Source organism: Salvelinus sp. IW2-2015, linkage group LG3 (assembly GCF_002910315.2).
Source record: "Salvelinus sp. IW2-2015 linkage group LG3, ASM291031v2, whole genome shotgun sequence".
Taxonomy (NCBI): domain Eukaryota; kingdom Metazoa; phylum Chordata; class Actinopteri; order Salmoniformes; family Salmonidae; genus Salvelinus; species Salvelinus sp. IW2-2015.
Genome location: NC_036840.1, coordinates 4,467,842 through 4,494,992, shown reverse-complemented (window position 1 = coordinate 4,494,992; position 27,151 = coordinate 4,467,842). Strand labels below are relative to the sequence as shown.

Below are 27,151 nucleotides of genomic sequence, written 5' to 3'. Positions count from 1 at the left end.
GGTCTAGGGTTTTTTGACGGTCATATTTGGTTGTGTGTCATGCCGTTGTGACCTTAGTGACGAGCTAACAGAGGAATAGAGACAGGAGGGAAGGAGAGACAGACAGAGAAAGAGAGAGAGGGTGGGGGTTTGGGGGGAGAGAGAGCAGTAGAGAATTTGGAGAGTGGATTTACAGGGAGCTGTCAAGCCGACATCTGTAAAGACAGAGCATTCCAAAAATGTGCCACTTCATTCTGACCCCATTTATCACACAGACAAGCGTTTCCATGTTGTCTGTGTAATATACAGCTACCTCGAGATCAAACTGTCAGGCTTTTTAGCTTCTGCACTGGTATCAAGATGTCTGGACTGAGGCAGGACTGGCAACTTCAAATACTAAGAAACGTTGACGTTTCTGCAGAACAAAATAATCCCCTACCGTTTTGAGTCCACACAGTGTTGCATCAATAAGAAGTGAACTTGATTAATGAGCTTTCTGGCTTTCATTTGATAGTTGATTCGTATTTCTCTCTTTTCGTCCTTTCTTGGGTCTGTCTATCTGAACCAAGTAAAACACTGTCCTCCCCTTCTTCTTCCTCTGTGGAGCACTGTGTGTTCCTGCCCTATAACAACCCGTTCATGGAGATGAGACTAGGTAATAGCATTTTAGCACTGACCAGTAGGGCTGTGACAATACCAGTATTGCAATATGTTTTCCATGGAAAAAATGAAAACACGAAGCAGACCAAACTCGTTGGTCCTTTAAAAACCTGATGTATGTAAAATATTGTGTGCTACCGTTTGGAAAATAAATAAACGTGACTCTGGATGACAGCATAATGATTTTTGTTTCCAACATCAGGGCTGTTTTCCTAAAGACGTTAAATCGACTTCGTATTTTGTTTCCTTGCCACTAACGAGTATCGTGATACTGGTATCCTCCCGGCACTACTGACCAGCCCGTCTCAGTAAGAGGGAGAAGAGAGGGACTCCTGTAATGGCTGCAGCACTATCTCCTCCACTGTCATCCTCTCTCTGTTCCTACTCATCTATTTCATATCCCCATCTCCTGCTGCCAACCCGTCCTCCCCACACACTATCACCTTGTGATACACATGGAATCACACACACACCTGTACGCATGCACATACAAATACTCACACACACACATTGGTGTCTTTCTCTCCTTGCCTGTGGTTGCGTTCCTCTGTGAGGTAGTGTAATCAAGTGTAGTTTCAGTGATGTTCGTGTCACAGAGGCCCTCTCCCCATGTGGTCCTGGTTATCAGGCCTTACCCCTCTGTGGTATGTGAGCCGTACAAGGAAAACACTTTCCCTAAACCTGGAGCCTTGTCAGATAAACAAAACCATAGGTAACATTCCACCGACTCATCTGCTTCTAATGTGGCGCCTGGTCCAAAGGGGAGAGTGGTTTGGGTTCTGAAATGGTGTGCGCTGTAAACACTGAGTATATGAAACATTAGGAACACTAACAACCCCCCTCCCCCTCAACACAGCCTCAATTCATCAGGGCATATTTAAAAATATAAAATAATTCACCTTTATTTAAACCGGTAGGCCAGTTGAGAACAAGTTCTCATTTACAACTGCGACCTGGCCAAGATAAAGCAAAGCTGTGCTACACAAACAACACAGAGTTACACATGGAATAAACAAACGTACAGTTAATAACACAATAGAAAAGTCTATATACAGTGTGTGCAAATGAAGTAAGATTAGGGTGGTAAAGAAATAAATAGGCCGTAGTGGCGAAATAATTACAATTGAGCAAATAAACACTGGAGTGATAATGTGCAGAAGATGAATGTGCAAGTAGAGCTACTGGGGTGCAAAGGAGCAAAAAATAAATAATAATAATAAATTGGGGATGAGGGAAGTTGGATGGGCTATTTACAGATGGGCTATGTACAGGTGCAATGATCTGTAAGCTGCTCTGATAGATGATGCTTAAAGTTAGTGAGGGAGATATGAGTCTCCAGCTTCACTGATTTTTGCAATTAGTTCCAGTCATTGGCAGCAGAGAACTGAAAGGAAAGGCGGCCAAAGTAGGTGTTGGCTTTTGGGGTGACCAGTGAAATATACCTGCTGGAGCGCATGCTACGGGTGGGTGCTGCTATGGTGACCAGTGAGCTGAGATAAGGCGGGGCTTTATCTAGCTAGACTTATAGATGACCATGAGCCAGTGGGTTTGGCGACGAATATGAAGCGAGGGCCAGCCAACGAGAGCATACAGGTCACAGTGGTGGGTAGTATATGGGGCTTTGGTGACGAAAAGGATGATACTGTGATGGACTGCATCCAATTTGCTGAGTAGAGTGTTGGAGGATTTTTTGTAAATGACACCACCGAAGTCGAGGATCGGTAGGATAGTCAGTTTTACGGTGGTATGTTTGGCAGCATGAGTGAAGGATGCTTTATTGCAAAATTGGAAGCCAATTCTAGATTACATTTTGTATTGGAGATGCTCAATGTGAGTCTGGAAGGAGAGTTTACAGTCTAACCAGACACCTAGGTATTTGTAGTTGTCCACATATTCTAAGTCAGAACCGTCCAGAGTAGTGATGCTAGGTGGGCGGGCAGCGATCGGTTGAAGAGCATGCATTTAGTTTTACTTGCATTTAAGCGCAGTTGGAGGCCATGGAAGGAGAGTTGTATGGAATTGAAGCTCGTCTGGAGGTTAGTTAACACTGTGTCCAAAGAAGGGCCAGAAGTATACAGAATGGTGTCGTCTGAGTAGAGGTGGATCAGATAATCACCAGCAGCAAGAACGACATCATTGATGTATACAGAGAAAAGAGTCAGCCCGAGAATTGAACCCTGTGGCACCCCCATAGACTGCCAGAGTTCCGGACAACAGGCCCTCCGATTTGACACACTGACCTCTGTCTGAGAAGTAGTTGGTAAACCAAGCGAGGCAGTCATTTGAGAAACCAAGGCTATTGAGTCTGCCGATAAGAATGCGGTGATTGACAGAGTCGAAAGCCTTAGCCAGGTCAATGAATACGGCTGCACAGTATTGTCTTTTGTTGATGGCGGTTATGATATTGTTTAGGACCTTGAGTGTGGCTGAGGTGCACCCATGTCCAGTTCAGAAACCAGATTGCATAGCGGAGAAGGTACGGTGGGATTCGAAATGGTGAGCTGTTTGTTAACTTGGCTTTCGAAGACCTTAGAAAGGCAGGGTAGGATAGATATAGGTCTGTAACAGTCAGGGTCTAGAGTTTCTCCCCCTTTTGAAGAGGGGGATGACCGCGGCAAATTTCCAATCTTTGGGGATCTCGGACGGTACGAAAGAGAGGTTGAACAGGCTAGTAATAGGGGTTGCAACAATTTCGGCCGATAGAGAGGGTCCAGATTTTAGAAAGAGAGGGTCCAGATTGTCTAGCCCAGCTGATTTGTAGGGGTCCAGATTTTGCAACTCTTTCAAAACCTCAGCTATACCCGGATTTGGGTGAAGGAGAATTGGGGGAGGCTTGGGCAAGTTGCTGTGGGTGGTGCAGATCTGTTGACCGGGGTAGGGGTAGCCACGTGGAAAGCATGGCCAGCCGTAGAAAAATTCTTCTTGAAATTCTCGATTATCGTAGATTTATCGGTGGTGACAGTGTTTCCTAGCCTCAGTGCAGTGGGCAGCTGGGAGGAGGTGCTCTTATTCTTCATGGACTTTACAGTGTCCCAGAACTTCTTGGAGTTTGCTACAGGATGCACATTTCTGTTTGAAAAAGCTAGCCTTTGCTTTCCTTACTGCCTGTGTATATTGGTTCCTAACTTAATTGAAAAGTTGAATATCGCGGGGGCTATTCGATGCTAATGCAGTATGCCACAGGATGTTTTTGTGCTGGTCAAGGGCAGTCAGGTCTTGAGTGAACCAAGGGCTTTATCTGTTCCTGGTTCAAAATATTTTGAATGAGGCATGCTTATTTAAGATGGTGAGGAAAGCACTTTTAAAGAATCACCAGGCATCCTCTACTGACTGAATGAGGTCAATATCTTTCCAGGATACCCGGGCCAGGTCGAATAGAAAGGCCTGCTCGCTGAAGTGTTTTGGGGAGCGTTTGACTGTGATGAGGGGTGGTCGTTTGACTGCGGACCCATTACGGACACAGGCAATGAGGCAGTGATCGCTGAGATCCTGGTTGAAGACCGCAGAGGTGTATTTAGAGGGAAGATTGATCAGGATGATATGAGGGTGCCCGAGTTTACGGATTTGGGGTTGTACATGGTAGGTTCCATGATAATTTTGTGATATTGAGGGCATATAGCTTAGATTGTCGGACGGCCGGGGTGTTAAGCGTATCCCAGTTTAGGTCCCCTAACAGTACAAACTCTGATGATAAATGGGGGGCAATTAATTCACATATGGTGTCCAGGGCACAGCTGAGGGCTGAGGGGGGTCTGTAACAAGCGGTGACAGTGAGACTTATTTCTGGAAAGGTGGATTTTTAAAAGTAGAAGCTCTACTGTTTGGGAACAGACCTGGATAGCATGACAGAACTCTGTCTCTGCAGTAGATTGCAACTCCACCCCCTTTGGCAGTTCTATCTTGGCGGAAAATGTTATAGTTGGGGATGGAAATTTCTGAATTTTTGGTGGTCTTCCTAAGCCATGATTCAGACACGGCTAGGACATCAGGGTTGGCGGAGTGTGCTAAAGCAGTGGAAAAAAACACACTTAGGGAGAGGAGGCTTCTGATGTTATCATGCATGAAACCAAGGCTTTTACGGTTACAAAAGTCAACAAATGATAGCGCCTGGGGAGTTGGAGTGGAACTGGGGGCTACAGGGCCTGGGTTAACCTCTACATCACCAGAGGAACAGAGGAGGAGTAGGATAAGGGTACGGCTAAAGGCTATAAGAACTGGTTGTCTAGTGCTTTGGGGACAAAAAATAAAATAAGCAGATTTCTGGGTGTGGTAGAATAGACTCAAGGCATAATGTACAGACAAGGGTATGGTAGGATGTGAGGACCTATGTGTTGCGTGATGATGAGCGAGGTTTCGTCTCTGGAGGCATCAATTAACATAAGTGAGGTCTCCGCATGTGTGTGGGGTGGGACAAAAAAGCTATCTAAGGCATTTTGAGCAGGACTGAGGGCTCTACAGTGAAATAAATCAATAAAAACTAGCCAAGACAGCAGTAGACAAGGCATTTTGATATTTGAGAGAGGCATAAAGCAATCACAGGTGTTGATCAGGAGAGCTAAGACAACAACGGGTAAATTGCGAAGAAAGTGCAGAGCGGGTCAGTTAGACACATACAGTGCCTGAGTTCGAGGCTGGGGCCGACAGGTTAACAAAATGAGGTACCGTGTTATTGAAACAGTCCAGGGGGCATTAGCTGTGTAGCTGAGTGATCATTGGGTCAAAAGAGTAGCAATAGGTGAGTCAGGGTGCTGTACGGTATTCACTACAACGCTGGGCGAGCAGGGGACACAGCATTCAGAAAAAGCTAACTGGCCGGGGCTAGTAGATGGTTCTGTAGATGCGGCGATATCGTAACAGAATAGCCTGTTGAGTCCACATCGGGCGATCAGATCGGCAGTCCAGTCGTGATGGATCGGCGGGGCTCTGTGTCGACAATAAAGGGTCCAGGCCAATTGGCAAAGAAGGTAATTGTAGCCCTAGAATTAGTTGGTATATGGGCCTAACTCGAGGCTAGCTGGTGCTTACTTCGGGCCAGAGGTGTTAGCTAACAGTAGCCACTCGTTTGCAGCTAGCTAGCAGCTAGCTAGGGGTAATGATCCAGAGCGGCAGGAATCCGGTGATATGGTAGAGAGAAGCAGTCCGATATGCTCTGGGATTGATATCGCGCTGTGCAAGACTGGCAGGTGTTGTCTGAGCTAGGGCTGGCTGATGCCGGGGGGGGGGAAAGTTGAGGATCGCTAGCTGTGGCTAACAGACTACTAGCTAGTTAGCTGGCTAGCTCCTGATGGAAGTTCCAGTTATAAGGAATAAAAATAGCAGATCCGTACCACATTGAGTGAGGCAGGTTGCAGGAAAGTATATTTAGTTCGTAGATAGAAGTGAGATTAAGATATATACGAAAAAAGACTGGTTATTTACAAGGGATAAGACACGGGATAAGACAAAGACAGATATACACGTCCTACTGCGCCGCCATCTTGGACTGAGAATATACTCTACAAGGTGTCGAAAGCATTCCACAGGGATGCTGGCCCAAGTTGACTCCAATGCTTCCCACAGTTGTCAAGTTGGCTGGATGTCCTTGTTGGGGTGGATCATTCTTGATACACATGGGATACTGTTGATTGTAAAAAACCCTGCAGCGTTGCAGTTCTTGACACAAACCGGTGCGCCTGGCACCTACTACAGTACCATACCCCGTTCAAAGGCACTTAAATATTTTGTCTTGCCCATTCACCCTCTGAATGGCACACATACACAATCCATGTCTCAATTGTCTCAAGGCTTACATTTTTTTTGGGGGGGGGCCTCCCGAGTGGCACAGTTGTGCAGATCCGGGTTATATCCCGGGCTCTGTTGCAGCCGGTCGCGCCCAGCGTCGTCTGGGTTAAGGGAGGGTTTGGCCGGCCGGGATGTCCTTGTCCCATCGCGCTCTAGTGACTCCTGTGGCGGGCCGGGCGCATGCACGCTGACACAGTCGCCAGGCTTCCGGGTTAAGTGGGCATTGTGTCAAGAAGCAGTGCGGCTTGGTTGGGTTGTGTTTCAGAGGACACATGGCTCTCGACCTTCGCCTCGACTGTAACTTCCAATTGGATATCACGAAATTGGAGAGAAAAATGGGTCAAAACAAATCCTTCTTTAACCTGTCTCCTCCCCTTCATATACACTGATTTGAAGTGGATTTAACAAGTGACATCAATAAGGGATCATACCTATCACCTGGATTCAACTGGTCAGTCTGTCATGGAAAGAGCAGGTGTTGTATACTACATTTAAATATATACACATGTAGCTACAGTATATGGTTTTGCGAAACAATTATGTTTTAATTGTGGTACTGTATGTGCAAATTATTTTAAAGCAAACCCTTCTAGAGCATAACTACATGAATAAGACACATACACCCCCCCTACACACACCCCATTGTGGTATCCAACACCTTAACAACCCTCATTTCCATTTTTTATTTGCACCTGTCAGTCCAGCAAAGCTTGAGAATCTTTTCTTTAAGGCAGGCACTTTCTCCTCCCTGCCTAAACAGTTTTCAAATGCATTAACTGAAGCTTCCCTGCTTAGATGTAATGTTCTTTAAGCTGTTCAGAAGTTTGGTTGTATAGCCTGAGACAATATTTTCAGAGGGTATCACCTTTGTTGATCAAGACTACAAGTCTGTAAATCAGGTTAACCAGATTAATATTTATCCTTTACAAGACTGCTGCCAGCTAAAATAGGTCATTGGCTGTAGTCTTCTCATTTTTCCAGTTGAATTCTTCGGCTTCACCTTTTGAAATGTCAATCGTGGACTCCTAATATGACCGAGAGCCTCCAGAGTAACAGATAGGGATATTTAGCAGCCTTGCAAGGAGACATAGATGGAGGATGCTGGAACGCAAAAGTAGGCCTATTGTGGAACTTTTATTAGGCATGCCTTCTGGGATTTCAGACATTCTAATGGGCTGTCTAGCGCACAAAGGCTGTCAGATTGCGAACCCATAAATTCCTTCTTTAAAAAAAAAAAAATGTGCATGTGATTTATGAGTGGGAGAACATTGTCATGAATTATATATTTGGCCATGCATAGATGGGAAGACCGACAAAGACTGACTGACTCGAAATGCTGCCACCTTTACCATGAAAGGTATTGTCTGTAACAAAGCCTGTACATTGATTTCTTTGGCGAGGTAGTCTTTAATGCAGTAATATGTTTAATAGTCCCGCCAACACCTCAGTATAAAACATTGCCCTTTATCTTACCGGCTTTGGCACACAATAAATCATGAACATTTATATTTTTGTCAGACATCAAACCTGTCAATTACAAAGCTTCACTGAATTCCTTTTAATGCATTTATTCTCTCCATTTACATTATTGTAGTTCTGTCCTTGAGCTGGACTTGTCTATTGTCACAGAAATGCTTTAGCATTTAGCCTGAGGGAACGCACACAGGAATGTGCCATTTCATATTTTTGTATTGACATTTAACAGGTACGTTTTTAAAGGTCCTTATATTTACCTAAGAAATTATGGGTAAATATACATACGTGTCAAACTTAAACTACAAGTCGCCTTTTAATGTGAACTTTTATTAAGCATGCCTTCTGGGATTTCTGAAATGTTAATGGGCTGTGAAGCGCCAAAGGCTTTCACATCGCAAACACCCATAAATTCCTTTTTAAACAATGTGCATGTGATTTATGAGAGGGAGAGCATTGCCACGGCACTATTCCTCTTTTCCTGGAGTCACACAAAGCTATAGGCTACAATATCTTGTTGACATGTTTTGCTACTGTAGTGGGAAGTAATAGTTGACAGTGTAGATATTTGTACAGTGTAGATGATATTATAAATACCTCAAGTGCAACTCGTAATAAGACTAAGTATTTAGCCTATTAAAATGTTTATCTGACTCCATAAAGATAATTAGCAATATGAAAGAACACTATAGTTGAGTTACAGTAATAGGCAATCAAGAAATGTCTGAGAATGGAACATCTTTGGAAAATGAATGGATTCACATACAAGGCATAAAGCTGAAGTTACAAGGCAATACTGACATGAACAAATCACTATTCTATACCTGATCAGAGAGAGAAGGAGAGAAATCATAGACTGAAAGGCCATGCCCCAGAAATCTATGGGGTATCTCACTACAGCAGGTCAGGAAGAAAAAAGAGAAAGAACAATGAATCTTAGACTCTTTTTTTAAGCATCTGAGTTGTTTGGATTCAAAATCTGAGTTGTTGGCCAATAGTATTACTGTAAAGTTAACCTCCAATCAGGTATCAGATCTATATGATGTGACCTCTGCTTCTCAGAGGTGAGACAATGGGGGTTGGAGAAATAAAACTGAGAATGCTGAATTCCTAAGACAACACAGAGGAGATTCTTGCATACGGTTGTTAAGTGACTTCGGGGTCTGAGCTACCCTATCCTACAATTAGTCCTATTTACTGTGGATAACTATCTGCTGCCTACTATTAAAAAGGCAGTTGGCGAGGACGTTTGTGAGCAAGATATCAATGTGCATGATATCTAACAAAGCAGAGTGAGGGTAGGAAAAAATATGAAACATGGATAAAACAGTGACTTTTTCAAATCATCCTACGGAGGTTCATCCATCTTTACATTATTGGAAAGAGCAGATTCTAAGGTTTCTAACATACAATCACTTACAAACTCTGAAAAATGAGGGCATGGGCTCCGTTTCAAAATAAAACTTTTTTGTTACATGGCAGCGTTTCCATGCGCTACCGTGACACTCAAGTTGTGGGAAAATATTATTGATATTTTATTATGTTACAGTAAATATGCTATTTCATTCCTTTGAAAATGCATTTTATTAGTCTTATGGTTCTGAGCACCTGCCTAAACCAAATCATCATAGATTTCTTTGTGATGGTGTATATTCAATGGATTTATTAAAATAGACGCCCACCGACATCTGCATACCCCTACTCCCACTATCACCGGTGCCGGCATGTGCACAGTATATATAAATGGTTTCAGTTTGATTGTTTTCTATTGTTAAGATCCTGTTGTACATATCTTTCTTCCATCATATGTATACCTATGAAATCAAAAGAACGCCAACTGTACCTACCGTGGCTTCATGAAAGACACAACTCTGCACTGACTTAGCTGTCAGCCTCCTAAAGTCTAAATTCAGAGACTGGCTACCCCCTGACCGGAAGCAGGAACAGCCGCAGCCAAAACGAACGGACTATACCAAAGTCTAGAACAGAAAGGTACATGACAAAACCAATCCCATATGTCTGCTCATTGATTAATGAGTCACTTTAAGACCACAAGACATTGATCTTGTTTATTTTGTTGCTGTTATCCATTAATATGTTGTATGCTCATGGATTTCTGTTTGTATTGACTTCTATATGAGTGTTATCAATAGAACTTGAAACCAAAAAAACTTTAAACATAAGAGCTGGGAGTGTAACATGAATACAGCTCATTCATAGTGTTGTTTCCGATGCTCTTTGCTTTTCTGAGGCCTGTCTGTTCTCTGTGATAGTGTCTCTTAGGGCCGCAGCAGAGGCTGTTAAGCAAGATAAATAGAGCCCACAGCCCCATAATGCAATGCTGTGAAGTTTCCTCACTTAAATTTCATTAACCTTGTCTCAGCAACTCCCAGCCCGGGATGCAAGATAGCACAAAGGGAAGCAACTGCCGCACGGTGGACTGTTAATGTGATGAATGCAAACTGGGAGAATATCTGAGAACAAGTTATTTTTTTCAACGTGACACGCAGCAGCAGCGTCATGTTTCTCTCTCACACAACTCTCGACAGAACAGCCAGGCAGGCCTCAGAGTCCTTGACTCCCTTGGTATTCATGGAGTCGTGCAGAGCAGCACACAGCTCCGTAAAAGGGCTGACAGACACTCACATTTAAGCCAGTATGGTTGTGTAACCATGTGTGTGTTTTATACACACCAGATTAAGACACTTTCAGGTATGCATGCATGTTGGGTTGTGAGCAGGAAGACATTAATTCCGTTCTCTGCAAGCTAATGGACAATAAAGTACATCTTGTTTTATCTAGTCAAATATCTATTTGATCAATGCATTGTGCACCACAACATGCGAGAGCTGCTGTAATCTACTACTCTCTTGATCGTGTGTTTATAAATCCCAGGGTTTATAGGAAAACATTTGCTATGTTCACTAACCTTTTGGATCTGATTTGATCTTATCACTATGGAAATATACAGACAACTGCCAAAGTAAACGAAACACTCAAGTAAATGAGGGATAAAAAGTGCTGTGCTTCCACACAGGTGTGGTTCATGAGTTAATTAAGCAATTAACATCCCATCATGCTTAGGGTTATGTCTAAAAATGCCCAGTTGCTTATTATTTTGGCTACTATGGCTAGAAGAGATCTCAGTGACTTTGAAAGAGGGGTCTCAAAGGAGCATAGAGAATTTACAGGGTGTGTGTGTGTCACCAGATCTCAACCCAATTGATCACTTATGGGAGATTCTGGAGCAGCGCCTGAGACAATGTTTTCCATCAACAACACCAAATGATGGAATTTCCCGTGGAAGAATGGTGTTGCATCCCTCCAATAGAGTTCCAGACACTTGTAGAATCTTTGCCAAGGCGAATTGATGCTGTTCTCGCGGTGACCCAACACCCTATTAAGACAATTTATGTTGACGTTTCCTTTATTTTGGCAGTTACCTGTTTGTGGCTGGTGTACACACAATGCATTATTTAGTATTTCTCATACTAACACAAGTAGAAAAACAACAGTTGACAGTAAAGCCCTGTGTCAGTGCCTCTTTCATAAAACTGTCAGCAGTGTTTCCACCATAGAGCAGGATATAAGCATAATCATCCCGAAGCCCAAGGACATGAGTAGATAGATATAGAAAGCCAGAGCCTCTAGGAACAACTGTAGTCAATTCATAAAACATAGTACTTTACACACTACACTTACAGATTTGCATTTAGACAACCATTTGAAGTGCTCTGTGGAAGTTCTGTACCATACAAAATGATTCTGATTTCTCTATAGCGAGAAACCTACGTCTTACGTATTTGAAGCCCTAAAGCCTCTAAGTAAGTGTGATTCTTTTGAAGTTCTTCCAGAGTTTATTTAGGGGCCTTTCTGGTTCTACTGTCAGGGAGACAGCTACAGTAGGGACTAAGGTCCACCACCGGCACCAACTAAACCACTCTGATCGAGTGGAGGAGAGGCAGAGACCCTCAAGCACACCAGAGGAGTTTCACTGTTCAGGGCATCCATCCGTAGTGTGTATGCATCTCTGGTCCTGACTTTTTAAAATTTAATTTAATTTATTTTATGCAATTTTTGTACCATAGGGGATCAGTGGGGACATCGCCAATGTATGGACCTTTAACTCTAAGATTATACTAGAATGGGAAAAATGATTAATATGTGCACCTCGCGTTACACAACTGATTGTATGCATGGTACAACTGGAGGCTGTGTGAGCTATTAGGTGAGCTATTAGATTCAGAGGAGCTATCTATATCAGTTCAGCAGTAGAGGTTCAAGAAGGTTTATAACACAACCTACAGGCTCTCTGTAGTAGCTACTCCTGATGACTCTCTGCTGATGTTGACGCAATGCTATTTTGTTGTCGTGTTTCTGTTGCACACAACCACATGCCCCTGCACTGTATGTGTGTGAGCCTAGGTGTGCGTCTGTACGCGTACGTCTGTCTGTGCGTGCGTGTTTGTCTGCACCCAAGGCAGATTAATGAGGAAAGGTGGGCTTTGTGTCAGGCAGTGATGAGCTTTTCAAGCTGATTATTTTAAGAGAGTCTCCTCGGTGCATTTCATAATCTGGACACAAGTGTTGAATACGAAAATGCTGACTAAACAGTTTCATAACTCAAGCTACAGATCATCAATTTTCCTCAGGCACATAGAGTATTCATCCTAACAAACATATCCACCTCTGTGTATGATAGACGTCCCTTGCCTTTGTTCATGTATTTCTTAGCCATTAGAAATGGCCCTCCCCCTGACATAGCCCACCAGTATGTAATATACTGTACAAAAGAACCCTGGCCCTTTTGTTGTCTGAGTATCCCCTTCCTCTAACATGGTTCTCCTTTGTTTTCCTAGGATACTCCAAGATCCGGGAGTGGCCACCACCAGAGGTGAGAAACCTTCCGTATTACTTCTGTTGAGAATGAGGGCGCGTATTATTGTTTCTGGTATGGTGGGAGTGAATGTGGTGATAAGTGAAGAAACGGAGAACCTGGAAGACCAGGAAGAGAAGGCAGCAGTTTAGGTCATTAATTACCATAGCAGATTACCTTGCATGTACTTAAATAGATTTAAAAGTTTCACAATTGAAAATGTCCTCTGTGTTTACGGTGCCTGTCAGAACATCTAGTTCCAGTTTTTTATTTCAATGCATCAGAAATGACAACACAGCTTAACTCGCCGGGTGTCCTCCAGTACAGGATTTCTCAACTTCGGACCCTGCTCTAGTAGTTGACTGTACGCCAACAACAGGCGTGTACATTTTGTTCAGACTATCGTTTGCAGGCAATGCAACGTTGACGTGACATGAGGGCATATCAAGCCGATCCGATGTCTCGATAAGGGGTTGAAGTTCAATCAAGGTCGGAAAGAGTTGTTGCTGATTACAGCTTACATCCTCTTTATACCACACACTTACTAGGATTGACATATTGGAGCATACAAGAGCCAATTAATCCACACCAAATCAGTATATTTCTTGTTTATGGTGTGGCCATTGACACCTCAGTTTTTCTGGACACCACACTGCTAAATTCCTAACCACCATTTGGACATTCTTTTCCACTATTTGCATAAGGACAATCACCATCAAATTGTTAAGTTCTGTGTGATCCCGGCCAAGTTCACACCGGCTGACGCTCCCAATCTGGCCCAGTAAAGATGTCCTCCTGGGATTGGCTGGCCTCCACTGTCGGATGGTCCGGTGTTGTGGAGCGGAGTGGCTGCCAGGTGGGCGCCACAAGATGGCTGAGAGATTGGACAACCCTGTCTCTGGGAACGCCAACGAAACAATACAACAGGCTGCTAATGCATTCACACCATCCTCTCTCAATACACTATCGTTATGGTCGAAATGGGCTATTATAGCGATCAGCCTGTCGCTGGTTGTCAGTCTTTGGAGATGGTTTATGACTTTAAGATGGATGGGCCTTCTCTGTTCCCCTGGGCTCTGCTAGCAGACCACACCAGGCATCTCAGTGCTTGTTGTGTGTGGCCATTGGGTTACTACTCTGTTATTGGCTCTGCCTCTCCTCTCCAACCCCCACCTACTGAGACCTCCAGGAGTGGATCATTGCCTCTGCCTGTCTCCCGTGTGCTCTCTGCGGGGTGCTAATGGACCAGATGGGGTGATTAGCACTGAGGACATGGCTGTTTAGACTGGGTGCCTGGCAGATGCTGCAAGCCCTAGAGACAGAGGGATGTAGAGAGAGCGTGTGTGTGTGTGTGTGTGTGTCTGTGTGCGTGCGTGCATCTACAAGGGAAGAGTGGCCTCGAAGACCCTCAGCAAAAAAAAATTGGCGTAGGCAAGTGCCATGGAGAGCATTTCAAGGACTTTATATCAAAAGCAATGGGCACAACACTCTTTAGTTCTGAAAAGAGTGAAAATAATCTCTGTGGGGAAGTAAATGTCAAATAGCCCCAAAAAACGGCATTATTATCTGAGTGTTTTTATTATGAGTGGTGGTGCCTCCTGGCTAAAAAAAGAGATGGAAGGGGAGAGATAGGTCTGCCTCTAGGGAGCTTGTGATTGTTTAGTCTCAGAAATTTAATATTTTTTACTGCTCAGCATAAGTAGGTATTCAACCTCGTTTAAAAAGTATTGAAGTTTACTTTCCTGTAATGCAGACATACTGTACTCCTCCACGAGACTGGGATCACTCTTAGCTTAACTGGTCTATTGAATTCTCAGTGGGTAGCAGCCTGAACACATGTCTACAGGTGGTATACAATGGAATATTATGCTGTTCTGTAGCAATTCCAGAAGCTTCACTTTTTTTTTGGTGGTCCTCATTGAGAAATATGCAGACAACACTCTCAAGCAATGAGGCAAGCCCAGAGGCTGCCCAATAATTTGATTCCCAGGGAGAGTTATTGGACCGGGCACAATCCGCATGGGTAAAAATAGGAGGAGCGCAAGTCATTCCTGGACTTCCACGTTGGTAATTTTTTAAAATAAGCCACTAGGAAATAAATTCCAATATTCCCATCGCTGCCCTCGGGAGTCTTCTCTCAGAGAGAGAGAGAGAGAGGGGGGGGGGAGATGTGTGTGTGTGTGGGGGGGAGAGAGAGGTTTATGTTCCTCACTAGCTGCAGACCAAGGACCCCGTAGCACCTCTCTTCACTAGCCAATGAATAGGGACGCTTTGTTTGCTAATGACATGAAGTGGATTTATGCAGGGCGCTCTTTACACATCTCAGCGTTCAAGATGGTCATATTGAAATTGCCTCATATTCAGGATCCATTCTTTGCCCTTCGAGATAGAACTCTGACAGCTTTTATGTTCTAATGGAATAAAGGGTAAAAAAGCTTCAGAAAGGTATAAATACTTGTTCTCCTCACACTTAAGTCTGACCATTAGAGCTGTATTGTGTGTTCAGCAGGCTCTGAGTCATACGCTGCAACAGCTTTTCAGTTTTTATGTGATGCTTTTCAATGTCAGGTAACTTTCAAAAGGTTTACACGTTGTTTATTGGATTTACTTCACAAACTATGTGTGTGCGTGCGCATTGTGCACGTGTACCGTACCCAGTTCTATTATGGACATGAGTCAGTGTTGAAAGCATGGACATTGGTGTTGGTCAGAAGTATTGATGTGTGTGTTGTGGCAGCAGCAGCTCTGGAGGTCCTGGTTCTGAGGAGGCGGCGGGGGGGAACTGCCGACACCGCCGCAACCGCCACGGCAACGCCGCCGCACCCGGAGGACTGGAGAGGAGGATGGAGGAACTGGAAAAGGTACTCAAAATTAGGCTTGCTCTACCATTCCGCCAGAAATGTGCACTCGGTCACTCCCCCTCATGCATTGAACGCATTGGATTAGTGCAAGCAAGCATAGCTGGGGGAAGGTTCTGCGTTAGTTCTGCCTATCTAGTTGACAACTGAATGTCAATGCAGGTCTATCCAGCATCACTATCCAATGTTTTATTTATTTTAATTTTATATTTTAACTTTATTTAACCAGGTAGGCTAGTTGAGAACAAGTTCTCATTTACAACTGCGACCTGGCCAAGAATAAAGCAAAGCAGTTCGACACATACAACAACACAGAGTTACACATGGAATATACAAACATACAGTCAATAATACAATAGAAAAAGTCTATATACAGTGTGTGCAAATGAGATAAGATAAGGGAGGTAAGGCAATGAATAGGCCATGGTGGCGAAGTAATTACAATATACCAATTAAACACTGGAGTGATTGATGTGCAGAAGATGAATGTGCAAGTAGAGATACTGGGGTGCAAAGGAGCAAGATAACTAAATAAATATAGTATGTGGACGAGGTAGTTGGATGGGCTATTTACAAATGGGCTATGTACAGGTGCAGTGATCTGTGAGCTGCTCTGACAGCTGGTGCTTAAAACTAGTGAGGGAGATGTGAGTCTCCAGCTTCAGTGATTTTTGCAATTCGTTCCAGTCATTGGCAACAGAGAACTGTAAGGAAAGGCGGCCAAAGGAGGAATTGGCTTTGGGTGTGACTAGTGAGATATACCTGCTGGAGCGCATGCTACGGGTGGGTGCTGCTATGGTGACCAGTGAGCTGAGATAAGGCGGGGCTTCACCTAGCAGAGACTTGTAGATGACCATGAGCCAGTGGGTTTGGCGACGAGTATGAAGGGAGGGCCAGTCAACGAGAGCGTACAGGTCGCAATGGTGGGCAGTATATGGGGCTTTGGTGACAAAACGGATGGCACTGTGATAGACTGCATCCAATTTGCTGAGTAGAGTGTTGGAGGCTATTTTGTAAACGACATCGCCGAAGTAAAGGATCGCTAGGACAGTTTTACGAGGGTATGTTTGGCAGCATGAGTGAAGGATGATTTGTTGCAAAATAGGAAGCCGATTCTAGATTTAATTTTGGATTGGAGATGCTTAATGTTTATAATGTGACTGATGTTTGAAATATTAAAATACGACATATTTTAGTTGGTTACTTCAGAATGACTGTTATGCTTCTTGGCACATTTGACATTTCATTGTTGGTATTTGATATCCTTCCGGTCTACTGCGATTTCTCTTTCTATATCCATCTCACATTTCCTGAAAGCCCTGTATTGTCTGTCTCCGTCACAGGGGCAGAGATACTTTGATAGCAGCAGGGCCTGGGGAGAGGTGACCTATAATTGTTTTTAAAGCGGCTATCAGCATCCTGATAAATCTTGAGGATTTATTTGTAAAAGATGAATTCCTCTCGGGAATCGTTTGAGCGGCTGCCCAGTCTGGCCTCGCTGTTCGTCTTCAGTCAGATGTAGCCCTTCCTATATTCCTGTCTGCAATAACTCCTCTGTGTTCAGTCAGAGAATGTATTTTACTAGAGTTAGGAAGAGTGGGAGTTCTCTCTTCCCCAACACCCTGTTCTTATGAAACACGCTGTACTCCCTCTCAATCACTTTTTAGATTCTCAAATGTCACCCCGGTCTAGTCCATTTATAAAGGAAGATCTACTGCTTTCACTTGCCACGACGCCTGTAAAATTAAGAGTTTGCACATCACTGGGGAGTTCGAGAGAGCAGTCGGTGCACTTTAGTTTTGTATTGATTTCAGCAGGTTCTGTCGCTGGTCTCAGGCTTGTTGTTTAAATGCAGTAGATTTCATAGCTTTATACAACATTGACAAATGTGCAGTGTCCTTGATTGCTTTGAGTATCGCATTGTAGTGTCATTCATCATGATAATGAAAGTATTACTTTGAACCTTCAGTTACCCATGTAACTCGGGTAACCCTCCATAAAATAACATTTGTCTTCCGCATCCTGAAGGTTTATTGTTTCCACGGTATGGACGTCATGCTATATTCATTATGTTTGATTTTTTCTCGTTGCTATATGGGTTTCCATGGAAACCAGTTCACACTTAACTTTGTTTTTACTACAGATAAGTTGGAGAGGCAGATTCCTGGCGAGCCTTCATTTAGCAGCGTAAAGATCAACGTGAAGCGTGACCATATGTCCACATGGCTGAGGCGTCTATATTTGTTCTGTCTCTCTGTCTCTCTGTCTCTCTGTCTCTCTGTGTGTGTGTGTGTGTGTGTGTGTGTGTGTGTGTGTGTGTGTGTGTGTGTGTGTGTGTGTGTGTGTGTGTGTGTGTGTGTGTGTGTGGACCATACCAACGTGCTGCAGTATGTGTTCTAACGTTAAAGAGCTCTTTGTCCGTTCTTCCTCAGGAGCTGGCCAGACAGAGGCAGGAGAACGGGCAGCTGCTGAAAGCCCACCAGGATAAAGACGACCTAATTGGAAAGCTGAAGGAGGAGATTGACTTGCTGAATAGAGTGAGTATTGGAGAGGGTTCGCCCAGGGTTGAGAAGGTAGAGTTGGGCAAGGCTGGGGGGTGTCGGAGACAGTCATTCAGGGTTGAGAGGGTAGAGGTGGGCTAGAGTGTTGGGGGGGTCACACCAGGGTTGGGAGGGTAGAGGTTGGCTAGGGTGGGGAGTGTTGGAGACGGTCACGCAGGGTTAAGAGGGTAGAGGTGGGCTAGGCTGGGGAGTTTTGGAGACTGTCGCCCAGGGTTGAGGGGGTAGAGGTGGGCTAGGGTGGGCAGCCACTAAGGCACTGAGAGTTAAGTCATTTACAGGTATTTTGAATACATATACTTTCACAATTATTAGTAATTAATAGTATGCTCCTTAAATTATAATGTGTGATATGTATGGTGCCCTTCTAGTCTTGAACACAGGTATAGTAATGTATATCTATGTGTTTTTTTTTACCAGTAATCCTTTGATGGACAACTCTGTCTTGCCACGTCTAACTGCCACAGTTAAAGATGCACAAAGCAGAAATCGGTCAGCCATTTCCTGGTTGCAGAAATTAGAATAGTTCGCTTAATTTCAGTTTATGTGACAACTGGCAAGTATAGTGTAGAGAATCATTGCACCATTTAAGCTGTTGGGAAATATATTTTCCATAACCCAAAATATTGTATTTTCAGTTGTTTAAAGCTGGTGTACAAAACTAAAAGTAAAAAATGTAATGTAAGGGAAGCATATAAATAGCACACATTGAACAGATCTACCACTTCTTAGACTTGCTTTCAATGAGTGACTGATCTATAACACCCATTTCTATGTGAATCCTATTATAGTTTCTCTTATTTGTCAGTTGAAAGCTTGTCATTTTTAGTAACTGTGCACTGCAGAGGAAACTTGGAGATATTCAGTCTCACACAGCTGTGTTGGGTGAAGCCGAGGACTAAATAGAACCGATTGCCAAATTACCACGTCGCTATCTGCAGGCAATCAGCTTGATATTATAAAGCTGCTTCTCGGATAAGCAGAAGATTACAATTATCCAGCGCTTGCAAGGATTAACACTCGCACAGGCACCCCCCCAAAAAGTGATTTTCTCATGTTCTCTCTCGCTCTATTTATCTTCCGTACCCCAACCTCTGAACTGGATCTGATTTGGTATTTTATCAACATTTTAAACTCATTGTCAACCGCACGGTTCGTAACCCCATCCGGTTTTGGTCTGCAGAGCCTGAAGTAAACGATATGCAGACCTGTTCAAGGTGCAGAGCTTTTCAGTTCCACTCCCCTGCACCCCTTGGCAGTTTGGAGAAACAACGTTTGAGTTTCGCTGTGTGCCGCCTAACTTAAAACAGCTGCTCTTTTCAAAACATGACATTTTCCCTTCCCTGACAGTCTATTGGATCTAGTCTTAAGAAAACACTAGGCCCCTGCTATAAGTCAAGAGTCCTTATGCCAATCAACATCCTACACACTGTGGTTAAGAGAAACCCTTCTAGTGTGGAGTACAAGTCTGATTTCAATCATCCCTTGATGTAACGTGACTTATAACCACTAGGGTTATCAGCCTGTAATTAGTTTGTCATTAGTCAAGAGTTACTAAATCTCCACTCCTATTCGCTCCTGAATGTTATGTAACCATTTAGTAGTCCATGCATTAGGCTAAATCAGAAGACTCTGAATTTAAAGAGACAGCTGTGTCTCATGTGCCTCTTTCTCCCGAGACCAATTATATTACCTCTCCTTGGCACCAGGGAGTCAGATCTGTGACAGCCTACAGGCAAATACCCCACCCCCTGTCTTCATACTTACTATAGACCCACACTGTATACAGAGAGGCAAAACCCCCACCCCCTGTCTTCATACCTACTGTAGAACCACACTGTATACAGAGAGGCAAAACCTCCACCACCTGTCTCCATACCTACTGTAGACCCACACTGTATACAGAGAGGCAAAACCCCCACCACCTGTCTCCATACCTACTGTTAGAAACCAACACTGTATACAGAGGCAAAACCCCCACCACCGTCTCCATACCTACTGTAGAACCCACACTGTATACAGAGAAAAACCCCACCCCCCTTCTCCATACCTACTGTAGACCCACACTTATACAGAAGGCAAATACCCCACCCCCTGTCTCCATACCTACTTAGACCCACACTGTATACAGAGGCAATACCCCACCCCCTTGTCTCCATACCTACTGTAGACCCACACTGTATACAGAGAGGCAAATACCCCACCACCTGTCTCCATACCTACTGTAGACCCACACTGTATACAGAGGCAAATACCCCACCCCCTGTCTTCATACCTACTGTAGACCCACACTGTATACAGAGAGGCAAATACCCCACCACCTGTCTCCATACCTACTGTAGACCCACACTGTATACAGAGGCAAAAGACCCCACCCCCTGTCTTCATACCTACTGTAGACCCACACTGTATACAGAGAGGCAAATACCCCACCACCTGTCTCCATACCTACTGTAGACCCACACTATGCAGAGAGGCAAATTCTGGGGTCCTCAGAAACACAAATTCCTCAGCATTTCCCCCGATGTTGTTATTTTGTATTTTTCTAAAGTAGATGGCATTCACTCACTTTGAAGGTTTCATAGATCATTGTCTAGTTCCTGGCATTGAATATTGAGAAGCAACATCAACAGCGGGTCTCTTTGCTGTTGGTTTCATCAGAGGTCAGAGTTTCTGTTTCCTGAGTCTACAGTCTTGGGCCAGTATTCCAGTGTTCCCAGCGCTCTGAGACCATCAACAAAATCTCCCCATCGCATGACCCCTGCTCCCGTTATCTGGGTCAGGTTTTGGCAATGTTTTTGGCCTCCTGCTGGGTTTCCCAAAAGCCTTTCATCTCTGAAATATTCCAAAAGAGAGTTTGCAGCCCTCCTCGATGAGGCATTCCAATGCAAACAAGCACTGTGTCTCCCCTGCCAACAAATACAGTTGCTGGTCAGTGTTGATTTTGCACATTTCAGGAACTTGCAAGGGTCCTCTATGCCTGACTGTCTTTATTATCGTCACATTTGTTCGTTAAGATAGCCACTGCAGTCTGCAGCCTATGAGCCATCTGGCCATGTGGAGGAGGCCATATAACTGTTGGATCAGAGAGCCCTGATAGCATCACATGAACAGGACCTCATAAGAGGAAGTCTCCCTGTGGGAACACTCGCCGGGGCGATAGTGATCAGAAATGTCCCTCGGAGAGGTTACTGCAAGGCCTGATGGGAAGGCAGGAGATAAGGAACAGATCCAGTGTGGCGTCTCTTTCTCGCGGCGCTTGAAGATTGAACTGTGACTCACTAGCAAAGTTTGTTTTGTAGGGAAGGCTTGGATAAGGCTGAGGTGCTGGCAGACAATATGACCCCGGAGAACATCTGACTCTGGGTATTGGCTACATAGAATACAGGCTCAAGCAGGTTGCAAGTACATGTAGATATAATCTATGTTGGGAGATTCAATGAAATGTGAATAAAGTTATTAGTCGGTTGTAACTTAAAAAGGTTCAAGTGGTATGCCGGAGGCCAGAAAAACGATGTCATGGCTATCGAGTGAATCTAGCAGCCGTCTGATGCGAAATGAGACGGCTTTTCTCCCCTTGTCAGAGCTCAGACAGTGAGCTGTTCTGTAGCCACACCATGTCTGTGGCTCTGTGACCTCCAGTGTTTGACTTGCAGACTACCTCGCTTTTTAAGTTTCCGACAAGTGCGGCTTAGCTAATCCTGACGGTCGCCTGTCACTGCCGCCAGTGATGGAGGAAGCCGAAAATGAGAAGTGTCACTTTTAGATCAGCGCTTTGATGAGAGGGCGTCGTGGCAACAGGGCTCCTCATTTGTGCCTAATTGGAGCTGTTCAAGTTTAATTCGTTATTATCAAGGCAATTCTGCTGAAGGGAGACCCGGGAGGTGAAACTCTTCGTTCCACCTCTCACTCTCTCATCTTTCTCTAAACTGACACGCTAACTCCTCTGAGGTAAAAATAAGGCAGATCTTGCATAATGATGGTATATGACTTCCTTTCGATCAAGCTGAAGTGGAGCTGTCTCCTTTGTTTTTGTTTTGCAGGACATTGACGACATTGAGGATGAGAACGAGCAGCTGAAGCAGGAGAACAAAACTCTCCTGAAGGTGGTGGGCCAGCTGACGAGGTAGAACCCAACGGGTCACGGATCCCCACTTCCAAAAAGAAAACAAACCACCCCCCACCCCTCCAACGGAGTGCCCCTCTCAAGGCCTTACACCCCCTGCTCTCACCCACCCTTCCCTTTCCACCCTCGTTCCAAGTCCAGCAGCAGCATGTCCGTTCTCTGTGTCGGTGGTGTCTCTGTTGTTGTCGCTGGGTGGAAGAGGACATTTAAAAGTAGCTTCTAGAGCCTTTGTGTCTTAAGCGTCCTCCCTAAGGATGCTTTTATTCAGTTCTGAGGGGAAACTGAAGCCACCGAAAGCTCTAGTCCTATTTAGATCCCATGGGGTGTCTAAATGAGGTTCTGTGATGGTATATTTAATGTAAATCTCTTGTACATAGGCAATTTAGATTTGTTGTTCTTTTTGATGAATCTTAAAAAGGAAATTGAATGTACGTGGTGCATCACCGAGCACATGAGGGATGCTTTGTTTGTGTTAGGAACTAAAAGAGTTCTTGGACATTTTGACTCTAATGATCTGTCGACCAAGGTATACAGTACTTGCGTAGATTATGTGCAACCGGCTCTCTGTGCTTCTGTTTATCTGCATTATTACAGTGTAAATGCATTGTCAGCCCAGAGGCCGTATTGTCCTTCAAAGCACTAAAACCTGGTCTCCATCTGCACGTGAAAGAACTGGCTCTGTGATGGAGCCTGTGTCATTTAGACCAAATTCAAGACAAAATCCCTGCTACCATCAGCCAAAGTGGGCATAATGCCTTGCATGTTACGGACGTCTTTTTTTAAATCCATTAGTTCCATTTCCCCAAGGGGATAAAAAAAAGCCTGGTGCTTTTTCTGTTCATGTCGATGCAGCTTTTACTCTCTTGTTCCGATTTATACTTGGTACATTTTAATCAGTGGGGTCGTTTCAGCGAAACCTAGGGTATGCCAGTGACATGGGTGGGGGGATAAAGTTGACGCTTTATTTACTGCGTTTCTACACAATTTAAAACTCTAAAATGCTATTCAGAGAACAGCAAAAACAAGCAAAATTTACTCCAGTCATAATACGCTAAACTGCTATTGCCTTTTAATGGGGATTGGAAAGATTTTAGTAGCCTATTTTATATTGTTGGTGTTGAGCTAGGATATGATGACTGCCATACTCTGCCAAACCCAATTGACGCCCTGATTTTAGTCCAGGTGGTATATTTTAAACCTGAAGTCATTCAAATATATATATCCCCATTATAAATCATAAAAAGCAAGAAACTTGTTTTCATTAATTCTATGCTTTATAGCCATTTCAATGTTGAAAATGAAATGTTATAGTATTGTTGATGGGGAGAGGTCTTGGGGTTACACCCCAGTAGAAACACATGTGGAATCTTTTGAAATGCGTTTTGCATCTGTAACTCAAGCGTTTACAACTATAATTGTTTGCAATATTGATAGATGTAGCTGCTCTTGGTATATAGTGAGCAAGAGTTATAGAATACGCTACTGCAGTGCATTTTGTTGTATGATAACCAAATCAACTGAAGGAACATACTTTTTGAAATGCATCTCTTCTTGATTTCTCAAGACAGTGATGTGGCTGTGAGAAGTTCAATTTCTTTAACCCGGCCGTATTTAGATCTTTGCATTACATACAGGGGCCCATTTTTGTGCTGAAACAAATGTGTGGCTGTTTGCATCATGTATTCTGTAAAGCCCACAGGTTTTTAGACTTTACTGGGGTACATCTTGATATAGAAACCCCTCTTACCGGTAGACAGACACACACACACACACACACACACACACACACACACACACACACACACACACACATAGCCCTTACAGGAAAAAACACGTGAAACAATGTGTTTTTGGAACACTTCAACGTAATGATGTTTCACATGTGAAGTTTCACATAACCTTTCACATTTGAATCAAATGTGAATCTTTTGGGGGATATTTTTCACTTGAGATTTCACAGGTGATGCCCTGCAAATAAAACAGAGTTGTTAGAACACACAAACAGTGCTTTTAACATCATGTTTTCAACTTACATATTTGGGACACTTTGACATGCATGATTACGTTGTTTATGTTTGTTTACACAGTAATTATTACTCCACATGTCCTCACCTAGGATTTCAACTCACAACCTCTTTGTTCATGGCATTCTGACATATTCCTACACTTTGGACTTCAAAGTAAATCTCAGCTTTGTTAAAAGTACATATTTATCGGAGTGATTCAGGAGTAATGTTAAAACAGAATAATATGCCTCACAAACATTAGACAACTGTACAGAAAATCCTCAAATTGCTGAAATAAGTTAATTAATTAAATGATGAGAGAATAGTCAGATTAACTGCTAACTAAAATAGCAGTGTAGACGCCACTATTTTGGTAGGTGTAGAGGAATGCTACAGAGTTTGTGGCGCAGCAAAAAGATCAGTTTACCCCAAATCCAGAGGTTGTTAGTTCAAATCCCAGGTGGGGTCATATTGAAAAGTCAGTACTTAACTACTAAGTGATCATGTCTAATGTAATCATAATGACATTGATTAAATATGTTTGAACTATTTTAGCGGAACAGCTTACCACTTACTTTAAAACCTCCATACCATGTAATTACTTTACTTATCATCACGTTACGTCCTGATGAATGGTAAAGCAAAGGTCTTGAGAACATCTTACAAACATCCTAACATGTTCCTCAATGACTTTCTTGGGATGTTGTGTCGTGGTCCCCAGGAGGTTTTATCTAGTTCCCGGTTTGTTTCAAGGAAAGGATTTTCTCCAGGACGTTTTTAGGGCATTCTTGGTATGTTGTGTCATGGTCCCCTGAAGGTTTTTGTCTAGCTCAAATGTTGTCACATGTAGTTTCATGCTATCACATGTTAAAGTTTTGCATCCCCATCCCCACATTTACTCAAATGGTGTCAAGTGTAGTTTAATGGTGTCACGTTGTCACATTTATTTCACATAATATCATGTTATCACGTTTTACATGTCACATGTTATCACATGAACTTCACGTGATCATGTGACATGTTTTTTCTGTAAGGGACACACCTCTTTCTCTCTCTACATTATGCATGTACAAAAGATGAAGTCATTTAATAAAAGTTTGATTATCTCTGTCGACTCGTTAGTGTTCATTAAGGCTAATTTGATGTGATGATACGATGCCACTGAGCCGGTAATGTAACGTGACAGCGGTGGTTCAGTTGTCACAATAGACACACTGTGTGCTCCCCGACCATGGTTATTCATCATCGCCAATCACCTCGCAGTCTGACTGGAGAGGGACCACCCATCCCTGGCAAGCCGCGTCTCCAAGACACTGGACTAATATAGCAATGCCATCCAAGTCATTAGTCTCCCTCACCTTGAGAGAAGAGGGACAGGAGGGCTTCCTATCAGGACTAATGTAAAGGTAATTGTCTCATCTTCCTAGAACTGCCCCAGGGTGGTCCAGCACCATTCCTATTAGCATTTTTATAGGAAGTTGTAAGGTGCATGTGAATTAGTAATACATTATAGGAGGCCTGAAACTATTCTGTTCATTCCTCATCCTTCCTCTAGTTTGTGAAATAATCTCCTTTTTAAACCGCCTGCTTTGTCAGGTTTGTGAATAACAAGACGGGAAAAAAGACAGTCTTGACTGCTTCTCCTCTGCGTAGTAAAACTAGCAGTAACTGAGTTTTAACCCACTACCTGTATCTTCATTTAAAACCCCTCATCTGTTCCTCAACCAGCCCTCTGAAAGGCCCTCACCACCACCACACAGCCTCACGGGGACATGTTTGGAAAATGGAGGTATGTAGGTTTTGTTCATGCTGTTCATGCTAAATTAATGTAATTATTATTCTTACTGGTACACGACACAGTTGGGCTCTCATCAAAGCTCTAACGGCACTAATGAAATTACAGTACTGCAGCGTTATCAGATATCATTTTACCTTTGTACTTTTAAGCAATAACTTTGTTTTTTTTTGGTAGATATGTAATGGAGGTAGAATTTTTTATTTCAGTGACCTTAAAGATCTTCACTGAGATGAGGCCTGGAGGCTAGTTGATACTGATGGAATGGGCACATCCGTGTACACCGAAATGCATTTGATCTTGTGGAACTGATAGTCATTGGAGAAAAAATAAAATAAACCCTTATCTTGTTTCTTGAAGGAGGCCATATTTCATTATCAGCGGTTTCTTGCTCTTGGTCCTCAGAGCCAATCTCTTCCATCTCTGGGATCTCTGGTGCAAGCGACCACTCACCCAGCTGAGGATGGCAGGGGTCGGGGAGAGCGAAAGCGGGAGAGAATATATGTGGGTTATTTCGTCTCCCCTGAATTGGCTGGCTGGCTTGGAACCATCTGCTCAGAAAAATACCTCCTAAAATAATATTGCCCATATAGAGTTTTGTTTAGAATAAGATAACATTTCTCTAAAACCTTTCGTAAACAGTAGATCATGTTCTACTGATATGGAGCCTACGAGATCTCCCACACGTTACACTCGTGTCAAAATTAGGATACATTCTGCAGTGAGTCTTTTGTAACACAGATTAATAGCGTTGGCATTTGTGGAAGCCTGATGGACCTCTGTGGCTTGCTACTGGACTAGTGAGGGATTTTTTCGACTCGTGCTCTCCCACCAACACTCTGAAACGCGAACAACACCATGTCAGAGAGAGGGGGAGGTGGAAAAACACAAGACGCATGCATTTCCCTCAACACACCAGGGCCACGACCACGAGCTGGGCTGCCCTTTCGGAAATGCCCTGTAAACGTCAATAAGGAGGAAAGGCGTAATTTTCACAGCAATAAGTAACATAAACCGTTGACAGACCAAAGGCATTTCA

General features: G+C 43.6%; 1 protein-coding gene across 2 annotated transcripts in view; it reads left to right on the top strand.

The window, feature by feature from the left end:
• LOC111982756 (PRKC apoptosis WT1 regulator protein) overlaps window positions 1-25,423 on the top strand; it is an 86,167-nt gene extending 60,744 nt beyond the window's left edge. The window contains exons 4-7 of one of the 2 annotated variants that reach the window (XM_024014350.2): window positions 12,753-12,787; window positions 15,507-15,630; window positions 18,060-18,164; window positions 22,229-25,423. In XM_024014350.2, the coding sequence (XP_023870118.1) occupies window positions 12,753-12,787; window positions 15,507-15,630; window positions 18,060-18,164; window positions 22,229-22,315 (351 nt within the window). In that variant the 3' untranslated portion in view covers window positions 22,316-25,423. The remainder of the gene's footprint in view (window positions 1-12,752; window positions 12,788-15,506; window positions 15,631-18,059; window positions 18,165-22,228) is intronic. The other variant, XM_024014356.2, reaches the window with a different exon arrangement.
• Window positions 25,424-27,151: the final 1,728 nt, after the last annotated feature.